This window comes from Andrena cerasifolii, chromosome 3, assembly GCF_050908995.1.
Source record: "Andrena cerasifolii isolate SP2316 chromosome 3, iyAndCera1_principal, whole genome shotgun sequence".
In the NCBI taxonomy this organism is placed as follows: Eukaryota; Metazoa; Arthropoda; class Insecta; order Hymenoptera; family Andrenidae; genus Andrena; species Andrena cerasifolii.
This window is the reverse complement of record NC_135120.1, coordinates 13,019,624-13,043,924: the sequence shown is the minus strand read 5'-3', so window position 1 is coordinate 13,043,924 and position 24,301 is coordinate 13,019,624. Positions and strand designations below refer to the sequence as shown.

Below are 24,301 nucleotides of genomic sequence, written 5' to 3'. Positions count from 1 at the left end.
CGACACGAAGCCTCGATCTTCCCCTATGCAAATGCTCCGTTCCCTTTTCGGAGGGATTTTTCCCTTCGAGGGGAATCGTTTGATATATTGCTTGATCCACGACAGAGAGAGAGAGAGAGAGAGAGAGAGAGAGAGAGAGAGAGAGATGACGATTCCTCGCATCAGTTTCCCAGCGATTCGTAAAACGTTCCTATTCTTTAAGTCTCTTGCCTTTTTTTCACTTTGAAGTGTGGAAGAATTGCCCGAGGGATGATATGTTTAGAAAAAATGGCACTTTAGGTCGTTCGCGTTGCCGAGTTTGATCTGAACGCGTAATACGCGTGGAAGAGAAGCTTCTCGTGGAGAGAAGAGACGCGTGTTACTCGTCTTCGTTTGCTCCCTCGGTCGACCACCCTTCGCGGGGGGGTAGTTACTTTGGTCGGCGATAAAGCGAAGAGGCAATAAAGGAGGAAGCGTTATTAGGGCTACGTTGTTCGGTGGAAGAAGCCCGGTCGACCCGAGTCGACGACCACCGCGACAAGGGGTTGAACCGTTGAACCTCTGGAGACAAATCTTCTACTGGGACGATTCCATTCTTTCTCCGGTTTCCACTCCTTTCCATTCCTCTTTCCTATCACCCTCGCTCAGCCCATCCTGCTCCCTTTCCCTTTCTCTCCCCCCTCTGTGCATTCCTCGGTGGACGCGGCGGCGTCGGTTCATAAATAAATTAATTAAGCGGCAGTCGAGTAACAGATAATGTTAAAATAATACGCCGACGGGACAATGAAGATCGCCTTCGGGTGCTCTTTGGGCGGGGACCGGAGTCCGTATATACCTTGTAGCGGTTCTTAAACTCGCTCCTGCCCGGAGTTAATTTCGCGGCATTAACAGTCGAAAGAGTGCGAACAAAAGGGCTCCGAGGGTAGAGAAGACAGATAAGGGAAGGAAGGAGGCAACGCAGGAAATATGAACACACTCATAATGTAGCCAGCCTCCGTCGCTACTACCACCTCCACCACGACCGCCGCCGCGACCGTAACCACCGCACCGCTCCGAGCGCACAGTGATTCTCCCCTTTGTCGCGAACTTGCGTTCTATTCCTGCTCTCCTTCCCGTCCCCTTTCTCGTTCCCGTTTCCCCACCCCGTTCTCTCTCTCTGCTCCCCGTTCTTGCTCCTGTTTCCGTTTCCGTTTCCGTTCCCGTATTTTTAATCCGATTTTTAACCGACGATAATCTACTGGTGAGATCCCCAACGATTCTCTCAAAGTGTTATAGCCATCGGCGATATTAGCTTCGAAGTACATACCTATCTAACTTGGAACAGAATGCACAGGTCACCTACCGTACACCTAGGTAATAGCAATTAGCAATCGAACCTTCTCCCCTGTTTTTCAGGTTATCCAGCCAACGGGATGTCCTCGATATTTTCATCGTATCCCGTTGCCCAAGTGGTGGGTAAAAATCGCGTCGCTGCTCTCGATACGGGGGAGACAATTGAACACCGCGACCGGTTCGATAATAACTTGAAGCCAGGCAAAGACGTAGAACAATTTCCAGAGAGATATTTCCGGATCGTTGACCGGCATCGTTATATTTCCCTTTATGGCCAACTATAATTCAGAGCGATCCAAAGTTTGGTATTTATCGTTGCCAGAACGTGGCTATCGTCCTCGATAGCTGTTCTTGTATCGAATCTTCCTTGATGCTCCGCTTTCGCCAGTTTCAACATCAGATACTAAATATGTAGGTAGGTAAGTAGGTATTCGACGTCTGTTTCACGTTAGCTAACGATCTCTCGTCGAATCACGCCCTCCTCCCTTCAATCAGGATCGATATCTTATGGTAAAATACGCAATCGACGGGTACAGTTTGCCGTCACGTTGGTTAGGTCGAGGAGAGCGCCGCAGGAGTAGGTACATAAGTAAAAAATAACAGTGTGAAGGAGTGAGAAAAGAAATAAAAAAGATCTGTTGGTCGTAGGATTATTTGATTTCTTGTACTTGGCGCAATTTCTTTACTTCTTTGAAGCTTTTTTTATGGGGATCTCACTTCTCTTTACAAAGACAATTTGCATAGGGAATGACTTCAGATAATTTTTAATATTATAACTTACAAATTATCACGGGACAGAATTAAGGACAGATCCAGTCATAGCATCATTTTACGCTTCGATTATCTATGTACACAAAAAATCCTCGGTTTAGTTACAAATAAAAAACAATTTGATGATAATCTCAAACATGTCGCAATTCTAATTTCGGTAACTTACCTTGTGTTTGAGACTGCATTTTGGTTGCAATTCAATGGTACAACGATACATATTTGTAAAGACACGTTTATAACTTGGTTACAACTTGACGGTGAGCTGTCAAAATTAGGTTTAGATTGCATAGCGAAGATAGCGATTGACGAACGAAACATGTGTTAGTTTCTTTTTGGCTGACCGATTTTTTTTAATTTGGTCTTATTCGAAAGCTTATATGCGGTTTACATAAGAAAAGTACCATTAAGTCTAGGAAATATTGCAGGCGTGATGAGATATTAATGAAATAAGTGTCAGGTTAGGTTGTAATAGCTCTGCGACGAGTGAATGATAAGCGGTAGCGACTCAGTCGACATATACAGGGTATCTTCCATGTACTTAGCGTCGAGACGCTACCGCGTCTCTAGATATGTTCGCCTTTCGTATACTGTATCGATGGAATTGGCTGCGTATATATACGCCTTTAAATGTAAATATCAAGTCAACTAACCCCACAGCCGGTGTTTGTTGACTTATTCGTCTCACTACTCTAAATATAATAAAAACGACGACCGAGACTCAATTAAAACAATTTTCAAAATTAAGCTTGCGTACCTAATGAAATTTGCAAACTTTTGGTGTGCGACAAGTCAACGAAACACCAATGGTCTATTTACAAAAATTAGAAATGTTCAAAATTAATCAACTAGCCCCGGTCTCCCTTACATTCGGTGTCTAGGAGTAGATCGGGTGCGAGAGTGGCGGCGGCGGCGCGGCGGACGCAACGATTTCGATAAATCATCTCGAGAGCGGTGTTAACGTTGGCTGGCACTTTAAAAGCATCGCGCGTGTCAGGTTGAAGCGCAAAGAAGGCCCCTGCGCGTCGCGGGCGTTTTAAGGGCGCGCTGGAGAAGTGGGGGCTGTCGTAGGGGACAACAGAAGGAACAACGGGAACGGGAACGGGAGGCCGGTGGTTTTAGCGGTGGAGAGAACCAGTGGCTAGGAGGGAGAGAAGCGAAGCGAGGGGGCTCGCTACGTTTTCGACGTACAAAAAGTAATTATGGGATGGTTTCCGGTAATCATATCTAGAGCGCATTGAACGAGCGCATTGTTCAGCCACCCCTTCACCGATATGCACTTGTACGCAGCGCCACCCCCTGCCGCCCCCGAACCACGCTACTAGATTTACCACCCTCGGCTCCTCTTCGCGTTATGTAGGTACGCCACAGATTCACCGACCATACTGGAGACCCGACACGACCATTAGGCGCTCGAGCTTTCTCCCTCGATCTCTCTCTCAATTCTCAATCTCCCCGGTGCGAGTTGATGCTCGCGCTCTACCGGCTATCGACAACCGAGTGCAGCTGCTTCTTACCTACTTCTTGCGGTTAGCGTCTCTGATGACCCGATGCGAATCTCCTCCTTCCGCTATCGCTCCCGGCTTGTAATTTTCGCGCGAACGCGTCACGTGGCGGGCGACGCGTTAGGTACCTGCAATATCTATTCCGTCGGGGGTGAAACTAGCTGAAATTCAGTTAGGAGGGCATTGCCGGTTAAAAGTAAACGGAGCAGACCAAAGAACAAAGTTATGAATAGAAAAAGCATGAAATTACCTAGAGGTATTAATATTAAAGGTACGCGGAATAAATTTCGTGAACGTCTACGTTAGGAATGATGACAGTGATAAAACATGAACGGTGCGCAATTTTCTCGAGCGTCAAAGAGACACACCCTTGTGGAACAAACCCGAGCTCGAAGGTAAGAGTAATTAGGTAAGCACCAATCGCAACGCATACCTACTTTAACACGCGTCGTAGCGTACCTGCTGCTGAAAGGGAGCTGGGAACGATTGGAGGGGAGATGGTAGACGGATGAAAAGCAGAGGATAAAAGTGGAAAAGCGGTGGAACACGGAAGCGTAAAAGAGCAAAGGTACAAAAAGCGAAGAGGTGCAAAGGTGCAGGGCTGCGACCCGACTGACCCTCCGTCCTCGGCCCGGTCGTCTTCGAGGCTGTCGGCCTACCCTACTCCACGGCCACCCTTACCCTCACCCTTAGCCTCGGGGGTGGATGAAACCGGGCCGGCCCATTTTTCGCGCCCCACTTGACTCCTCGTCCCCATTGGTTGCCGCCCTCTCGCCCTCTCGCCCTCGCGCCCTCGCACTCTGTGACCTCTCATCCTTCCACCTAGGATGCCCGTTCGTAAAAGTATCCAAGGAAACCGAAGAAAATCCGTGAAAGCGGAGCAACGACTCGCTTATCGTTTTATATCGTATAGCGCCGTTTCCGGCGACGACGTTCCACGGTGTATAGCTAGGTGCACACCTACCGTTTGCCTTTCAACCACCACGAATATCACGCTTTCTCGAGCCGTTGCAATCTCGGTCTTAACGATCTGCGGATAGCTGTCTCGTGTTCATAGATATTAGATACCGAAATTCCACGATACAGTCTCGACAGAAAAATGTTCGCGATTCAACCCCGTCTCCGCTGTCTAAAACTACCTGCAGACAAGAGGTGTCCTCCGCGCGAGACACAAATTACTCGATGCAATTCTCGCGGAGCCCAAACAGTTCAAAGTGAATGATTCGACCTCGGAGAGAAACGCGACTCAATATTTCCTAAGAAACGATGGTGTTGCTCCGTTCCTTATAGGTGAGCACGTAGTTGGAGACCGTCCGTCAATAAATTCGCGTGGTTTTACGCGTTTCGAGCGCGATGATCATCAGTCGTCGATGCTGAAGCACGTGCTCATTAAACCGGGAGGAAGGACTGGAGTTATTCAGCTGGTATGCGAAACTGGTTCGATTTCGACGGGTGTATCAAAAAATCGGTACACTGTAACCCTAAACGAAGGATGATCGCGAAACAAGAGACGGAGGATAGCGCGCTTGACCGTAGCTGTAACGTGGAGGGAGCGATAGAAGAAGAAGGAGGAAGAGAGCGAGGCAGAGAGAGAGAGAGAGAGAGAGAGAGAGGGAGAGTAGAAAAGGATAGCCTAACCAAGCGCGGAAGGGCAGCAGAGAGCGAGAGAGAGAGAGAGAGAGAGAGAGAGAGAGAGAGAGAGAGGGAGATAGAAAGCTAGGCTGTTGAACGTCGGCGGTTGCAAAGTGGCCACGGAAGGACGCTCGGCTTGGTGGTATGTTGACGGAGAGGGATCGGAGGGCGCGAGGGTAGGGCAGGTCCGCAGCCAATGAGAGAGGTATCGGGGCGCGCCCGGGACTCGACCCCACCTTCGGTAGTCATGGCAACTGGCGAAACCCGCGAGAACCCCACGAGAGAGTTTGCCCTGGTGGGGAGCAGGTCGGTGTCAGGGGTCGTCTTAGTCGGCAGTCGGTCTCTGGTCGGCCCCAAGTATAGTCGTATCGAGGCGGTAGTCGAGTATCACCTCTCTTCTCCTCCTCCTGCTTGTGCCGGCACGAGCGTGCTCGAGAAGCATAGAAGCACGCGCAGCTTATCGACTGGGCCGCGCGCGCGCGCGCGCTCCTTCTCTCTCTCTCTCTCTCTCTCTCTCTCTCTGTCTGTCTGTCTCTCTCTCTCTCTCTCTTTCTCTCTCTGTCTCCCCCTACCCGCCTTTTCACCTCACTTTACCACACACTCGTAGTGTCTTCCGCGACCTTTCGCCTGCCTCCGTGTCACCCTCTCTCTCTCTCTCTCTCTCCCTCTCTCACTCTCTCTCTCTCTCGTCCCCCACTCCGTGGCTCTTCTCTTTCCCGCCTTACCCCTCGGTTCGCCCTCGAGTGTACCAGCGCTCACACCCTCTCCGCCCTGTGTCTCGGTGGCTCGCGCCACCGCGCATCCACCCAGCGTCGATATACCACGATACCGTGGATACACCGCCGCGGGGATACGTGACTGATCTACCGCGTGCGCGCGATCGTGATCTCGATCTCGATTTCGATTTCGATCTCGGTGCTCGATCTTTCGTCGAGTTGTTTGGTCGAGTGTTGAGTGGTGTCGAAGCAGCGATCCTTTGTTCCTTCGTTTACTTCGTTTACTTCGTTTACTTCGTTTACTTCGTTTACTTCGTTTACTTCGTTTCTACGGCCCCTTCGCGGGATATCGGTCTCGTGAGAGTGAAGTGCAGCAAGATCCAAGCATCAACGTGATTGCGTGAGTTCGGTTAGGTTGATCGTGCGACAGCGCGCCGAGTGACCAGCGTGAACGTTGCCCCGAAACGGTCTAAACGGTCAGACCGTCGGTTGGTCCGAGTACGCGGGATACACACCGTAACCACGCATCGCGTTTCCCGTACGGGCCGATGTAAGCTTCAGTCGACGCTCGGTTTTCGTCCGTGAGTTCTTACGAATCGAACGGGTACGGCGCACCGCGACACGCTGCGCCGAAATTCTTTGTCCCGAGATCAAGCGAGGCCCGTGGCGAGTACCCGCGCGTCACACGGTGGTGGTCGCGGCCGGTGAACGACGATGCTGCTCGGGACGCGGATCTCGAGGTTGCGCCAACTCTATCCAGTGCGCGAGTGAGTGAGGAAAAGTGCCGCGAGAGTTTGCTCGGACGGTGACCGAGTTGGTGCGGCCCGCGGACCAGTGAGCAAAACGGAAAGAAACGATCGCTGTGTATGACCGTATCGAGAACGGCCGAGCGAACGAAAGAGGAAGAAAGTGTGGGAGGAAGTCGCGGTGGTGAGAGGTTTTACCGGCGGGTGGGACGGTGACGAGGCTGAAGGAGAAAGAGAAAGAAGAGATCATCGCGGAAGAGCGGAAGCAAGGACGGGACGGCAGCTGTTGTATTTCGGGGTGGTTGGCGGTGCCGGTGGTCCCGGTAGAGAAGAGGAAGCCGGCAGGGTGGTTCGAGGCGGGACAGGAGGCGCTGACGCCCTGGCGACTGCCGGGGTGGTTTACCCGGCCGCGACAGCGACGTTGTTCCCTGGCCGGGTGTCGACTGGACACCACCACCCCGAGTTCACCACCACGTTGGAGGTGGGGTTCCCGGCGCGCGGCACCACCGCCTCCATGGCGTTGGTAGCCGCGCCGCCCTCGTGGCCCTCGCGGGACCCTGGGGCCAGCTTAGCCGCCACCGGAGCCGCAGCAGCGGCCGCAGCGGGAGCCGCAGCCGCAGCCGCGTCCGCTGCTGGTCCGGGCCCCATACAGATCGCTCCACCGCCACCGATGCCTCCGACGCACCTGACACCCTCGGCCACGCCGGAGGACATCACCTGTCTGGTGCCCGCCGGAGCAGTTCTCACGCCTAGAGACCCTTTGCCGCCCAGCACTACACCCGGAAGTCAGGCCAACAGCTCTCAATCCGGTAGCTCGCAGACCGACAAATCTCCGAACATCGAGTGCGTCGTCTGCGGTGATAAGAGCAGCGGCAAGCACTACGGACAGTTTACCTGCGAGGGTAAGTTTCGTCCCCTATCCTACCTACCTACTTTCTCCTAGACTCTCCTAAAGCTTTCCTAAACTTTCTGGATGCGCGACTTTGCCGCGATCTAAGCAGTTCCGCGGAGAACGGGTCGGGAGACCTCTCGAGCTCCATATTACCGGTTCGCGGCTAGGTTAATTTGTTTGCGTCGCGGACGGAGCGTGCGGCCAAGCCGAGCTGGGGGGACGACCGCGTGAAACAATGCGGGAGAACGATGAGGAGAGGAGCGGCCAGGGTCCCGCGGACGCTGCGAACAAAAAAAAAACAAAGGTTCGCCATTAATAACACGGTGGGGTGTTCCTCGGGACGATTACGGGTCGGTTACGTGCCTAATAACAATGTAATGAGGCCGAGGAAATGAGTCGGGTGAAACCAGAACGGAATCTAAAGGGGTGAGCTATCGTCGAGAGAGAGAGAGAGAGTAGAACGTCGGCGAACGGAGCAGTTTATTTCGTTCCTTGTCGCTATTTATTGCAACTTTGTTCAAACACGAGGTAAGTAAAGAAATCGGTTTCCAACTTGAACGGTTTCCTTTCTTTCTTTTGGGTGCTTTGGTGGTTTCGTCGTGCCAATAGGTAATGCTACCTAACATGTTTGCGCGTTCTCGTTTACAAGGCGGTTGCGTGGCAAAGTCCAACGGAGAGTCGATCGGGAAAACACGGCTGTCCCTTTGGACGTTGCTTTATCGCTAAGACGTCGCCGTTGCTCTCGTTTCTCCTTTCTCATCAGAGACAAGTAGCAACGCATCGGAACGTCGCGTCGTAACGAAGAAAAATGTCGTGGCCGGACCCGCGCTCTGTCTGCCAGCGGATAGACAGGGGTTAATCGAAATCTATAGACCCCTCTCGGAAATCACGAGTTATATATCCTCCCACGGGCTTCGATAGGCTCCTCACTCGCCCCCTATTCTCCCGAATTACTCCTTATTGATACCGGATCGCCGGCGGTAATTTATATCGCGTTTGAACGCCTTGATTAAGGGTGTGCTCGCGTGATTTACTTCTCCTCCGAAATAGACGCGGGCAAAATCTGACGCAGGTAGTCCGAGGATCCGATGTGTAGCTGCAGGCAGACAATATTATTACGTTAGCGGCGGAACAAGTGCTCGACACCTGGTCCCGCTGAAATAAGCAGCTACACGTGACATCAAGGTGCGAGCGCGCACCCCTTTGCGAGCGACGAAACCTTGACGCCTCGTTGACTTTTTAGATGACAGGTACTTCCTCCTTCCCTCCCTCTCTCGCGCTCACTTTCTCCCCTATCTCTCGACATCCGTAAGAATCGTAAAATCGTTTAGCCGTTTACTCTGCCGTAAGCGCGTGATTATCCGCGGCGTTCGGAGGAGTGACAATCCTAAAAAAAAACGTCAGCGTTAGTGCGAACAATGGACACGGAATTTCTAACGAATGCGGTTCAATCCGTCCGATTATTGAGCCTAGGTTTCACGTACATTTCTTTCGTTTTGTTTCGGTTCCGCTGACAAGTATCGGAGGGTGACCATTGCGATCTCTTCTGGCGCATGTAACAACCCCGGATGGGTCGCCTTCGTCGTCCGACTACCGAACTCTCATTAAAATTCATGAATACCAGTCTCCTCCTCCTCCCTTTCGCCACGTTGCTGCCTCCTCCTCGAAAGCTGTACCTAATGCTTTAGGTATATGTATAGGAACGTACATAGGTACGAGTAGAAACGGTCGCGTCGACTTCTGGGCACCGCATAGTCAGCATAGCGTACCTATACCGCAGGTATAAGATCGGTGCGTGCAACGCGTTGGTACACGCGTCAAGGGTAGTCGCAAGACTACTTAAGTAGTACCTAAGTAGTTGCGTGAAATATTTGCGAGACACTTTTCCAATGACGGTTGCCAAGCGGAAAATACTGTTTGACCGATGGTAATCGAACTCTACGCATATCTGGGTACTTAGACAGTTAAACCTACGTAGCTGAATTTACTATTTATGCAGCTACTTGGCTAGAAAGTGGCAGGGGTTGTAGGCACCGCACGAACGTAAAACGGATGCGCGAAGAACGACAGTATTGCTTGCAGCAGAATGGAAACGAGTGGAATCGTTGGCTGGGTTGGGGGTAGGAGGCGATGGGATTTAATGGAGCTGCCACCGTTTCATTGGTTACGCGCGATCGAGTTCTCGGAATCGTAGCTCCGACGCTTTCGTCGATCGCGAATTCGAGTTTGATTCGCATAGCGGCCCGGCTATCGGGAGTTTCGCCATCATTTGTCATGGTGGTGCATATTGCGCGACCACGACTCACGAGGCTAGGGAAGAGTTCGCTCTTATAGTTAGCGAAGAAGGAGCGATGACGTTAGCGTTTAAATCGCCGCTAAAAATAATACGCGGCGGACAAGCCAGTGGGCATCTGGTCCCTCCTCCCTCTCCGTCACCCTCGGCGCTCGTTAATTTCCAACAATTTGTGCCGGTTCAGGCTGCACGAAGATTCGACGCGTGGAAACGTGCGATTCCAGCGGGTTAAGAGTCCGTCTCTTAATTGAACGCTCGAGTTACAGCGGCGAGTTCTCTCCCTGGTGTTCCAATTACAGCCGCGCTAACGATATTTACCATTGTTAAGTCGTGCTACTCTGTCGCTTTGGCGCCGTTAGCGGTGCCGCGATAACGCCCTTTACCCGGCGATGCTGATAATTTCTATTCGCGGTAATCTTAATTACTCCTCGTTCCCTGATTTTCCCATGGCGGCGATTTTGGGAAGCGTCGACAGTCAACCGCACCAGCGCGCTGCACCCTTCGCACCGTCTGCATTCTACGTTTTCCATTCTTTCTCTCTGCTGGGTCCTCCGCAATTCCCTGGCCACGTAATAATCTCTGTTCCCCAGTTTCCAGTAGGATACGTACATGCTGTGAGATTTCAAGCTACGATTCGATCTGAGCGTTGCTCGTCAACGTTTCATCGACTCGGCTGATTGAATTGCCATCCGCCTTAGTTATCCTGTCAAGGAGACGAGACTGGGACCGCGTTGTCGTCGGGCTCGTTGCCGACCACGCTTCGAATCGAGTTCCGCGTGATGCTCGACCCGCGGCTCGTGGCGCGCGTCAAGAACGCGCGAGCCAACGCAACGGTTTCGTCGACGAGCAGAGCCAGTGGCCTTGCCGCGGGCGTCGTGAAATCATTACCCGATTCGCGGTAATAATCCAACTACCGATTTAATTGCAGTCCCTTCCCGTCGTCCTCAACAGAGACCAACACCGGCAGAACCTGTCGGAGGGGATGGTCGCGTGTTTGATTCTCGCGATCGCGTCGCATCCAATGGAGTTGCCGCGACGCCGACGCCGACGCGACGTCTGGCAATCACAAGCTTCGTTACACGCACCACCGGGCGTTTTCTGTCCTCATCGTTCGGTCGCTCAACTTTTCTGCAGCGTCTACTCCACGTGCACCTGTACTGTTAGGTATGCAGTTAGTTTCGAGCCTGGATTTTGATCGTCGACGACGAATCGTGGCGATGAAACGACGACGACGACAAGCGCCACCGCGTGAACGCACGGTCGGCACGATCGACGACACGCTTTATTGAGAATCATAGAAACATGGATGCGCCCATACGCCGCAGCACATACGCCTTCCACATTGGACGTTCATTGGCGTAATCGCGGTGATTGTCGGCGATCGCTTTATTACGACGAATTGATTTTGATGTCAAGCGATGTCAAGCGGTCGCGAATTATCGCCAATTTGCCAGGACTGTCTTTCGATGCGCCCGATCGACGCAATCGCGACGACGTGGCGGATAAATCGGCGAGTTTACTATCGGCAATACGTTGCCGGAGGAATTGCGCGACCGGCGCCGACGATTGGCTCGCATAGGTGGCTGTAGAGAGAAAAGGGGCGGAAAATCGCATCTCCTTTAATTCACCGATACCCGACATTGGCAGCGTTTACATTGCTGTTATTGCGTTTGAATTTCAACGAATCGAGGCAGGGGGTGAAGAAGGGACGGCGGGATGGCGGGGAAGCTTGTGTCGTCGATGGAAATCGATTCTTCCACGACCAAGGAGCGAAGAATTGGTTGGCTGGTGATTCCGAGCGCACACCGAGCCAGTGTCCCCGGCCCCGGACTAGCGTGTGTCTAGCGGACTTACCCGAGATTAGGTTCGAGAAACGAACATTAATCTGCCGATTACAGCGGCTCCGGGACCTCCCATTCGCGGTACCGCGTCTGGAACAAGCTTCTTCGTCTTTGATTATTGCGCAATAGTCGTTCGCGATTCGACCTCCGCTATCTGAACGTTCACCGCACCCTAGTCCGCTCTTTCTTCCGCGACCACTTGGCCGAATCTCGTCGTCCAGTCGGCGAACTTATCTTCAAAATCCTCGCTAGGTATTCTTATTTCCTCGAAGGAACGACAGTAGGTAGGTGGGTGCTTATACTTCCCAGGAACATGTCCCTCCAGCAACCTCCCCCAATAATTATGGTATTGTTTCGCACGCTGCGCCCTCGACAACCTACTACATATTATTACATCTCCGACTGTAGTAAGCCCCCTTGCTTCTGGGGGTGTCGCATCTTGACGCATCTGCGCATCTGTTCATCTACCCGGATCATCGAGCGGTGTCCTCGTGTTTTCTCCAGCATTTCCGAACTTCAGTTTCAGTTGCAACTTGCTCGCGTCCTATCGCAACCATTCCAGCGGCGAAATGGAGTTGCGTATCAAAGTGCATAAGACGCAGGTACCTGTTTCGCCTAGGACAGGCGTGGCGTGCCGCTTTCTCGCTAATCGTCAGCGTTTTTACTGTTTTCAGCGCGACGGAATGGATTAGCAGGGTATCGTTAGAACTCGAAGGGAAGAATTTCAATGAGGAGGAGTAAATTGATTCCTCCGCGACACGAGCACGCGCTCCGCGTACTCCCCAGTACCTACTTACGTATCTACATACATATGTATGTTTTCCACGCGTCACGATGATAACGTTAATTCCTTGGTTAGACTTCGAGCTTGTTTCGATCGAGTCACTTCCTTTACGCAACCAAGTGATTTTAACGAACCAACAACTCTCCGAATCTTTCGACACGTTCCAAGGGGAAAGATACCTACATCCTACAAGGGAACGCGATCATTCTTCTCTTTAGTATCTAATCTCGGTTCTTCGCATAGATGTGTTTCTTTAATTTCTTACTCCTCTTTCCGTTGCTACGCGATAATGTATAACAACTATTCGTTACTCCACCCTCTGTTCAACATCCTGTGCTAAATCTCTTCGTCCTGGATCGAGATTCGATAGATGAAGGAAGGAAGGAAGGAAGGAAGGAAGGAGGGTAGGTTCGTGTTCGCTGCCTCGGCACGAACGTCACTTAAAGAGGCCTGCTGTGTCGATTATAGTAATTGCTCGTGGTATGCGAGTAAACCAACGTTTAAAACACGGCTGGTATTTGTCGCGAATTACACGGGACGTCGAAAAGTCACTTACGTCCTCGGAGGAATAGCGATCGCGAGAAACGCGAAACGATTTGCTTCTTTTTCACGTTCACTCTGTGAATTAGGGAAACTTACTCAGTTAACTAGCATTCGTCGGAAGATTGAATCGGCGTGGCGCGACGTGGAAGATGGATAATAGGTGAAGAAACTATTCGCGTTTGCTATTCGGTTCACTTTTGTCGCGCGAGGTTTGCACGTCAGAATCTTTCCAGACTGTCACGGCAGCCACGATTCGATGCGCTGTCATTGACAGTTGGCAACCCTTTGAAGGATTAGCTTCACAGGGTTGCGACCGGGTGTCTCCGGGAGGTTCGTAATCCTCGTGATCGAACGAAACCGCGCGCTAAGGGAAGGTGGACGAGTCTAATTAATTGTAAGTAGCGCGGCGCAGAAAGGAAGGAAGTTTTGCGAGCGAGAGCCCTTCGCATTTGTTGGATGAAAGAAGGAAGGGAAATTTAATTCTGGTCTCGCGGTCTGAGGTAGGTCCTACCTACAGTCGCGAGCAAGTAAGCAAGCAAGGGGCTTCCTGTTCGGGGTCTCTGGTTCTCCCTCCGAGTCTTACGGTTACTTACAGACTTACCGACTTATGCCTGGCATACTCCACCGCGTGCAGCAAGAAGCCAGACATTCTGCAGCCCGCTCCGGGCTAATCGGTCTAATGAGATCATATTATATTATTCCGACTTTGCTAATCTTTATTAATCTCATTTCTCTTGGAGCCGCGTGCGTCGCGATTCTCCTCCGCGGCAACTCCTTTTCCCAAAACAAGGCGAGAACGCTCTCGCTCGGGGAGGTAGAGATCTCCGGGGTCTCTGTCAAGTCGGAGAAACTGAGCATTACCCTCCGCGTAGTCAATTTGTTGGGGAGTGCTTGAAGCAAAGCATCTAATTGTCAGCTGGAAGTTATGGTATGACAATTAGCGCGATGATGGGAAGCGCTTGCGTTCGCGTGCGATTAGAAGTATGGAGCCCGGAGGTGAAAGAGGATTGTGGCGCGCGTCGCGTCGCTTCCTTCGAGGGCCGAGCCGTCGGCTAACGGCAACAGGATCTGGAAAAGAGAAGCGTGTTACCTGCGCTTAGGCTGCACGCAGCTGTTACCTACCTATGCGTTTAGGTACGCGTCGCAGCGCGGCGCGGCTACGGCGGAGACGACGGTGATGGTGTGCATCTTGGACGGGCGTAGGTACATCGCCGGCACATGCATCGATCATAGAATTACGAACCGCGACGCATCCCGAACGCATCCTCTGTGACCAATTATCTCGCTAACGAAGCTCGCGCCAGCGAAACCGCGCTATCTACTACTCACCGCTCTGCCCGAACAACACGCCGCCGGATGGCTAATTAATTATAACAATGTCGTTAATTTTACGCGGCCGACTCGAAACGTTACTGACCGAATCGTCGTGCTGCTCTTTTTCTAGCTACCTACCTACCGCCTGTGCCTATCCGCTTCCTCTCCGCTGCTTATCCTGCTTCCCTCTTCCTTCCGCCCTCCCTCATTCACCATCGCCATCACCATCTTCCTCTTCCTCTCGCCCTTGATTCTATCGAACAACAACCTTGAGCGTTGCCGCTCCGGGATGCAAATGAGGAGCCGCTCGTGGCCGATCGGCCCTCCACCGAACCCGGCACTTGATTTCCCTTCCATTTCCTGGATAGAGGTATCGCGTGCGTGCTCCTGCGATCGTCTCGCGACTACCCAACAGGAAGCTTTCTTCAACGAAAGTGTTGCGAAAAATCGTCGAGCCGATTGAGTTGCGCCAGATCGAACGATCCGTAACGATGCCTTGCCACTGTATTCGATCAAAGTGTTGACGTGAAATTAGAATCGACAGAGGTGCCGGTGGATGGGCGAACGATAAGTTCGTTGGAGGGATACTTTCGAAGCTTACGAAGGGATGCTGTTTCGAGTTGCCTACTGCACGGAATGGAATGGTTGAGAACCAGACAGGGCAATGAAAATTCAATGACGCGAGCAATTTGAGCTCTCTAGGGCCGCACAAGCTGCAATCTGAAAGTATAAACAGTAGTTGTTTGAGCTCGCTCTCGCTCTCGCTCCCTCCCTCTCTAGCTATTGCCCGTTTCGCCCTTTCCCCGAGACCATTTCTCTGTTTTCTCTCGCGCTGCCACAGTGCACGCATGCAGTGTCTCTTGGTGGTTGACTCGCGCACTATAATCGCGTAATTTGCGTGTAACGATGCAATTTGTAGTTATACCGACCCCACAATCTCTTTCGTAACATCGGCGGCGACAACGATTACGAGTACGACAGAGATGCGAGCGAGCGAGCGTCGACGCACCAAGACGACGGCGATGAAGAGGACGACAGCATCGACGAAAACGATAGAGACGAAGAAGATGACGACGACCAAGTTGAAAACTGCACAGTGCGATGGCCGCGCGAGCTCGCTGCTCGCGCGTGTCTGGCGTGATTCGCTCGAACTCGAACTGGACGGAGCGGATTTTTCGAGCCAACTTGTCTCTCACTGCCGCGGTGCATTCGTCGCAGTGCTTTAACCTTTGCGCCCGGATCCCGCAGATTTGCGTCTCTCGCGCAGCAACCCCAACTAACAAATCGAAGTCCTACCTACTTGATAGAGTTTCACAGAGTCGATGCTGCGCTATCTACCTAGCAGCCAGCGCCGTTGGCTTTCCAAACGGGGTTGAAATGCGTTGACCCAGAGACGCGAACGGTAATCGCCCGGTGGTCTGGTCTTGTTTTGTCGTAAAGCGCCAGAGTGTCGGGGTACGAGGCCTGTCGTTGCTACCCGCGAGCTTTTTCAGTAGGTAGGTACTACGCGAAATTACGAAACCGGTTGTTCGAGTCGACGCGAACGCCTCTCTAATTAAATTCCTCTTTAATACGCGCTAGTAAATCCGTGCCGCTTCGAAAACTGGACGAATTGAAATTCTTTTTATTTTCTTTCTCCCGCACTTATACCCACCACTGATACGCTCGCTCTCCGCCGAGAGAAACAACGCTACGGAGGGAAATGGGCCGCGCGGTTGAAACGGTGAGTTGCGTGGTCGATGAGAATACCAGAATCATCGAGACCATCGAGGATGTTCTCTTTATCTGAATCCGAACGTTTCGATACAGAGGACGCTTTGTTGCCGATGATACGCTCTGCCCCTTAATTGCTTCCAAGTAGTCCGAGTACGGTGCTGCCGCGGCGACCCGTCCACCGAGATCGCTGGATCCCGATCGCGGCAGCAATCGAATCCTCGGGACAGATCCTGCTGGATCGTAGCCGACCGGGGCCCCTCGGAATCCGAATAGGAATACTTTCTTCGAACAAGCTATCTCTCAAGGGTACGCGTATCCGCGATAACCCGATCAACGTTGAGCAGAGAGAAGGTCGTCTAGGAAGGGTAATGTCAGACTGGCTCGAATGATATCGATGCTCGTAAAGGCGGCGCGGCGCGTGTTATTTTTCCGCGGTAGGTAGTCGCAATCTCGCGCGTAACCTTTTGCCCGCGAAGCGGAAGAAGCGCGGGCTAAATTTCCAGGCGACGAGGCTCATTGGCAGAGTGTGGCAGCTGCAATGAGAATTATGACGCGATCGTTCACTGAAAAGAGGAGCGAACGAGCGAACGAGCAAACGAGCAGACGAGCGAACGAGCGAACGAGCGAGCGGTGACAGAGATCGATGACACGGTTTAACGCGGCCCGGCCGATTCGATTTAATGAGCGGGAAACGCAAGCAATGGTCGCATGCAACGCACGCGTCACAGATAGACAGATAGATAGACAGGGTGGGCCATCGTATGTAGATATGTAGGTATGTAGGTACGGCAAAGAGAGGAAACGCACAGAACGCACGATTCCTAGGAATTGAATTACATAGCTACTGTAGTACCTACTGAAAGTAGTTTGCTTGCTGATAGTAGAGACGAAAGGATCGACTGGGTAGAGAGCTAGTTTGTCGTAAACGCCACGAACGTAACGAATAAGCAAAGAGAAGGAATTTAATTTGTTACTTTGCCTCTTTTTAGGATGCAAAAGCTTCTTCAAGAGAAGCGTGAGGAGAAACCTAACGTACTCGTGTCGAGGGAATAGGAACTGTCCCATCGATCAACACCATAGGAATCAGTGCCAGTTTTGTCGATTGAAAAAGTGCCTGAAGATGGGCATGCGACGGGAAGGTACGTAACGAATAATTTCGCTCGCATCGATTCGGGAATCGATCCAGCTTGTTTCCGCTGCTCGGTCGCGTTGCGTCGCGGCTATTAAAATAGAGCTCTAAACGAGCGCGAATCGCGCGCCGCGCTTCGTAAGAGCAAAGTTCACCGAGGCGGAAACGCTTCTATTTATTTGCAACGGATTTGCAACGCGTCACGCGCGAATGCTCGAGCATCCTTGGAACTCGTCGCGTGAACGCGGGACAAGTGCGCGTATTTATATCTGTACGCGTTCTCGTTTCGGTCGCGCTCGAGTTCCTCGACGTCTGTTTGCTGCTAGCTGGCCGATACCGATACCGATACCGATACTCTCGGCTTTCGACGGTCGTTCATTCCTTCACTCGTTCACTCGTTCACTCGTTGGGCCCACCAGCTTCGTCAATGTCGCGATCGACTTGCCTTCGAAAACTCGAAAAGGTTCCCACGCTTCTCCCCATCCATGATTCTTGGTTTTCCTGCTCTTGAACTTGACCGCTCGAGGCGCGATATCATCTGACCTTGTTGGAGCACGCACGAACTGGTCACCTTCGCGGATAGCCCAGGTGTGGTACGTACAACGTATGCATGTACCTATGTATGTACTTATTTCCGTCCGAGGTTTCGCGCCGCGCTCTTCCATCTATTGCCTCCTCTTTCATGGGCCTCTTCTCGCGTCCCGTCGCTCATCGGACTTTCCGTCAATCGTTTGCTTCCGACTGGCGAAAGTTGGCCAATTTTCCCACGTCTTGTTTTGCTCTTGACCACTCTGTTCCCGAGCGTTACCGCGATTCCGAGTCCTCCCGTCGCTAGATACCATCTGACCTTGTTTGAGGCGTACGTAAGCGAAACGGTCATCGGCACGAACGGTCAGAGAGCAAGAAGAAGAAGGAGGGAAGCAGACTTGGAGGGAGGGAGGGAGAGAGGGAGGGAGAGAGAGCGAGAGAGAGAGAGAGAGAGAGAGAGAGAAAGAGAAAGAGAGTTAAGAAATCTCGCGGTTTCTCGCAGGATATCACGGGGTAAGGTACCTACGAGCTCGAGCCTTTTCCGCGGCACGGCGGGCGTACGAAGTTGCTACGAAAAGATTGTTTGTTCGCGACCGTATTATACACGTACCTACTATACCTCGGTATGTAGTCGGCATCGTTGCGTTTTTCCCACGAAAAGACGCCTCAAGTTTTCTGCCCTGTCGCGGCAACGTCCGCTCATTATCCCAGATGATGCCTCGACTTTTGATAATGATTCGAAACGTTGGCTCGCGCAGAGCACGCAACGACCTCGTAGCCACTTGCTCGATCCCGAGGTCCGGATACGAAGAGGTTAAAGCAGAGGCTGAGGTAAGGTGCACAGGGTTGGGAACGGCTGAGTAGACAGGGTCACGGGTGGGAGAAAATTAGAAAGAAGCATAAGGAGAGCAGGAAGAGGGGGAGGATGACTTCCGCGAAGAAAACGCACCCGCGAGAGACGATGGTGACAATGGTGGAGCGAATAGAGACGAAGACGAAGACGAAGACGAAGACGAAGACGAAGACGAAGACGAAGACGAAGACGAAGACGAAGACGAAGACGAAGACGAAGACGAAGACGAAGACGAAGACGAAGACGAAGACGAAGACGAAGACGAAGACGAAGACGAAGACGAAGACGAAGACGAAGACGAAGACGAAGACGAAGACGAAGACGAAGACGAAGACGAAGACGAAGACGAAGACGAAGACGAAGACGAAGACGAAGACGAAGACGAAGACGAAGACGAAGACGAAGACGAAGACGAAGACGAAGACGAAGACGAAGACGAAGACGAAGACGAAGACGAAGACGAAGACGAAGACGAAGACGAAGACGAAGACGAAGACGAAGACGAAGACGAAGACGAAGACGAAGACGAAGACGAAGACGAAGACGAAGACGGAGACGAAGACGGAGACGAAGACGGAGACGGAGACGGAGACGAAGACGAAGACGAAGACGAAGACGAAGACGAAGACGAAGACGAAGACGAAGACGAAGACGAAGACGAAGACGAAGACGGAGACGGAGACGGAGACGGAGACGGAGACGGAGACGGAGACGGAGACGGAGACGGAGACGGAGACGGAGACGGAGACGGAGACGGAGACGGAGACGGAGACGGAGACGGAGACGGAGACGGAGACGGAGACGGAGACGGAGACGGAGACGGAGACGGAGACGGAGACGGAGACGGAGACGGAGACGGAGACGGAGACGGAGACGGAGACGGAGACGGAGACGGAGACGGAGACGGAGACGGAGACGGAGACGGAGACGGAGACGGAGACGGAGACGGAGACGGAGACGGAGACGGAGACGGAGACGGAGACGGAGACGGAGACGGAGACGGAGACGGAGACGGAGACGGAGACGGAGACGGAGACGGAGACGGAGACGGAGACGGAGACGGAGACGGAGACGGAGACGGAGACGGAGACGGAGACGGAGACGGAGACGGAGACGGAGACGGAGACGGAGACGGAGACGGAGACGGAGACGGAGACGGAGACGGAGACGGAGACGGAGACGGAGACGGAGACGGAGACGGAGACGGAGACGGAGACGGAGACGGAGACGGAGACGGAGACGGAGACGGAGACGGAGACGGAGACGGAGACGGAGACGGAGACGGAGACGGAGACGGAGACGGAGACGGAGACGGAGACGGAGACGGAGACGGAGACGGAGACGGAGACGGAGACGGAGACGGAGACGGAGACGGAGACGGAGACGGAGACGGAGACGGAGACGGAGACGGAGACGGAGACGGAGACGGAGACGGAGACGGAGACGGAGACGGAGACGGAGACGGAGACGGAGACGGAGACGGAGACGGAGACGGAGACGGAGACGGAGACGGAGACGGAGACGGAGACGGAGACGGAGACGGAGACGGAGACGGAGACGGAGACGGAGACGGAGACGGAGACGGAGACGGAGACGGAGACGGAGACGGAGACGGAGACGGAGACGGAGACGGAGACGGAGACGGAGACGGAGACGGAGACGGAGACGGAGACGGAGACGGAGACGGAGACGGAGACGGAGACGGAGACGGAGACGGAGACGGAGACGGAGACGGAGACGGAGACGGAGACGGAGACGGAGACGGAGACGGAGACGGAGACGGAGACGGAGACGGAGACGGAGACGGAGACGGAGACGGAGACGGAGACGGAGACGGAGACGGAGACGGAGACGGAGACGGAGACGGAGACGGAGACGGAGACGGAGACGGAGACGGAGACGGAGACGGAGACGGAGACGGAGACGGAGACGGAGACGGAGACGGAGACGGAGACGGAGACGGAGACGGAGACGGAGACGGAGACGGAGACGGAGACGGAGACGGAGACGGAGACGGAGACGGAGATCAGAAGGATGGAGTCGAGGGAAAGGAAGAAGGAATAGGAAGGTTAAAGGCAAGAGGGCCGGTTGGTGGTGGGTCGACCAGCGCAGCACGGTGGGGTAGGGTGTGAGGATCGAGCTGGTAGGGGCTAGAAGAGTGCTGGAGGGTAGAGGGGAAGAGAGGAGGCGACTCGGTGGTCCGAGGTCAGCGGGGTGCATGACCTTACCTCGGGGGCCCCTTCCTTCCGTGGGGCCCCCGAGGCCCCCTAGGCCCTCGAAGCCCCCGAGGCCCGAGGCAGACAGGATGCGCTCAAGATTACCCTGCAGATACTGTCCGCGATGATTACAGAAATCTAGGAAGCCGCTCAATTTAATTAACCCTTAATTGCGACTGGCCGATGACCACGTTACGTTTTCTGGAGCTCTGCCGTTCCTTCTTCCTCGTCTCGGTAGGTTCGAAAACGACCGTGACTTGGTTGCTCGGTACCTACGCGTACCGAACCGAGAAGCTGCCGGCGCTGCGCGGCTCGGCGCTCGTACACTTTTCTTCGATTACGTTCCTGCTTTGGTACGTATCCCGCGATAGAAACTGCTGCTCGCGTATCTGGGTGAACGAAACAGGTCTTATCTAAGTAGTCTCGGAGTGGGTCCATTCTCTTCTCGTTGTTAGCTTTTAATCGGATTTCACCGAAGCAAGTCGATGCAAAGGTGTACGACTAGTTGATCAACCGTCGAGACGATACTTTAATCGGTAATCCTGAGCACGTCGAACGTAGAGCAAGCAGCGCAGCTATCAGGAAATTCTCGATGGAGGCCGCGGAGTTAAATCTCGTGAACGACCCGGTAGGTATAGGAAGAGGTATCGGCGCAGCTATAGGGTAGACACCACGCCGCGCCGGTGTGCCAAGGTGAATTTCACTTATCTCTCGGCGGCGATGCAACGACGATGGCCATTATGGCCGCATTAACTGAAATTAGACATTGTTTCCCTTGCCGGGCTGGTACGATGCAACAATGGGAGGACGACGAAGGCGGATAGTTGGCCTGTTCGGACAGAACGTTCGGGCCAGACTAAAACGACGAAAGGGAGAAAAGGAGACGAGAGAGACCGCGACGGGAGCGAGATGGTAAAAATTACGCGAGGCCAACATACGAGGAGAGAGCAACGTCTACTCCTTTACCTCTTACCTTTTCTTTTTCATCTCGTGCTCCACACTACACCGCTGCTCTACACCACTCTCTCTCTCTCTCCCCTTCTACCCGTTTCCTTCTCCCCAGTACGTTTTTCTCTGTCCCCCAATGTCTACCTTTTTCCCCAACGTACGCCAAGAAGAGATTGCCGATATTACAGCAGGGTCAGGATCGTGACTTTAATCAATTAGCGAGGTTTCTCGGACCCGGGAAATGATTAGTAATCCGGCTGGCGGTCGTTTCTTGATTCTCCGCGCACGGGGAAAGCTTCTCTGGCTCCTCTCCGCCCTGCAAACTCCCAGTGCTCGGCCTCGCCTGTGTTCCGAAGGGAGGAGAACCGATAACAGCGGATAAAGCTCCGTCTCCGGGGGATTCGAGCAGAGAACTGAGAACAGCGCGAACAGAGGGAACAGATAGAACCCGAGCTAGTGATCCAAGTTTTAGCAATGCGAACTCGAGCATCCAGGCGATGTTTCGCGAGCAATCTAACGTCGCTCTTGGAAGGAAACAAGTTCGGTTGACCCATTTTGGCCGTAGGTATCTCAATTATTGTTTCCTCGCGCTGATGAAATGCAATGCGACACGCGAGAAGGGAAGCAGAAGAAAACAGGCGTGACCTCGTGATTTCCAAGGAAGCTGTCGGTCCGTTACGCGCGATTACCATCGAATCGATTCGCGTGATCCCCAGAGGCAACGGGTTCGAGTATGACGGCTCTGTAGAAAGGTGGACGACGTCGACGGGATTCCAAGACAGCGCTGATTACGAATTAATAGCAGCCAGGCGTCGGCGTCGTTCCAACTACCGCGTTCTCGCTCGATTCGCGGGAATCGCCCTTCTCTTTCTACCGATCCTACAATTGGTTTCAGAAAAATCTGTCCGCCACTCGTTTTCTATGGTTCCGTCTGTCGCCTACCTACCATTATAACTCTAGAAGCGTGGGGAAAAAATCTGGTTCGCAAGGCTACCAATGGAAATGAAATCGTTAACACGCGGCCGTGTTTACTCGCATAATCTCTTTCCGAACATTAAAATACAAAGTAGGCGCATTACCATGACAAAACTGTCGTCGGGTCAAGAGTACCTGACACCATTCGTGGGGGATTGCGATCGGAACTCGGGCTGGTTATGCATATTCAGAACGGTGCAAGGTTCACCGTTGCGCGTATTACCCTTTGTTCGTTCCCCCTGCCCGACATCTATGTAAACTTTCCTTTCGGCTCACGTCTCATACTCTCGTCCCCTACCTTTGCCATCCCGCGAAACCACGAGTTCTAGTAGAGCTAATGCTCCTTTCGAGCCGGCCAACTTAAAGCGCGAGCTTTCACGAAGTTTCTCCAAATGCTACGCAAGTGGGTGACATTGTTCAGGAGCGGGTACCGGTGAACGAAGAATATGGACGCCAGAGTTCACGAATAAATGTCTGCCGAAAAGATTGTTGGGATTGTTTCGGCAGTGGCTTATGTGCTTGCATTCGACTTGGAACGACCAAAGGCGACCTTCGAGGCTGTTCGAGCTCTCGCGCGATCAGAATGTGAAAGTTCACTCGGAAAAGGCGGTCAGCACTACGTTAGTTGGCTTTGCGCGCACCTACCGACGCGACGCAGACCATCACCCTTTTCTCTGAATTTAGTGAAATGGGGGGCTTCCATTCTAGCCTGCTTAGAATTAAGTAGTATAAATGCCGCGAAAGAGGTTGGCGAGGGTACAAGTTCTGCTTAAGTTGCAAGCTACAAGACAGAAATAAGAACCATGCATCCGGAGAAGAAATGAATGACGAATGGTTGAGACTATTGGGTGCTATCGGGAAAACCTATGAGAAAGGAATATGAAGAGCGGTTGGATCTATACGACTCGCAGAATCACCTGTCTTGCGTCTCTCGAACCAGTCCCCGATAGACGTGGGCAGATACGCGGCGGACTCGTCCTGGGCCTCGGGCGCGATCCAACGGCCAGCATCGAGAACGTCCGAAGCGTTTCGATTTTACGATAGATCCAGCCTTGAAAGGGGAATACTGCTTCGTGTCTGATCGAAATCTCGCACGTACAACTCGTCGCTCGGCTCGGCTCGTATCGTGACAGATGACAGGAGCGGTGAAACACGAGGTGGCACCGGTCAGAGTTGTTTCGTTCGGATCGAAACTGGAAGGCACCAAGGATTTTCGAGGGTCGCGAAGGGAGCAGAGCAAGGAGAATTGGATGTCCGCGCCCGAGTCCGAGTGAATCACGCTCCGAAAGTAGCGGCGAGGCGAGCGTAGGACGCCGAGGAAAGGAGGGGGTCCGGTTGAAAGACAGTAGGTCAAAAGAGCGTTCCCTCGGCCGCGAACCGGAACGGAGGAAGGACATTGCTGGGAGAAATTCCTTAGCCGGGAGGCTCCCACGCGTGGTGGACGATTCACGCGATTACGCGCACTGTTTTCACGCGGTAATCGGGGGTTCGGACGGGAATCTCGCAACAGTCGCAACCCACAGGACACCGAACGTTCCGAGCAATTAGATTCGTCGGAAGACGACCAGACCTTTTCGTCGAAACCACGGTA

The 24,301-nt window shown here is 53.1% G+C and overlaps 1 protein-coding gene and 1 long non-coding RNA gene across 4 annotated transcripts in view; one reads left to right on the top strand and one right to left on the bottom strand.

Moving 5' to 3' along the window:
- The first annotated feature begins 6,829 nt into the window (after nucleotides 1–6,829).
- Nucleotides 6,830–24,301, top strand: part of Svp (COUP transcription factor 2) — a 68,191-nt gene continuing 50,719 nt past the window's right edge. For 2 of the 3 annotated variants that reach the window (XM_076808887.1, XM_076808886.1), the window contains exons 1-2: nucleotides 6,830–7,580; nucleotides 17,051–17,200. In XM_076808887.1, coding sequence (XP_076665002.1) covers nucleotides 7,193–7,580; nucleotides 17,051–17,200 — 538 coding nt within the window. In that variant the 5' untranslated portion in view covers nucleotides 6,830–7,192. The remainder of the gene's footprint in view (nucleotides 7,581–17,050; nucleotides 17,201–24,301) is intronic. The other variant, XM_076808888.1, reaches the window with a different exon arrangement.
- LOC143367258 (uncharacterized) lies at nucleotides 12,526–15,339 on the bottom strand. The gene is made up of 3 exons (XR_013085011.1): nucleotides 14,484–15,339; nucleotides 14,154–14,391; nucleotides 12,526–14,099 (listed from the first exon to the last, which is right to left on the bottom strand). It is a non-coding gene; the product is annotated as an uncharacterized LOC143367258 (long non-coding RNA).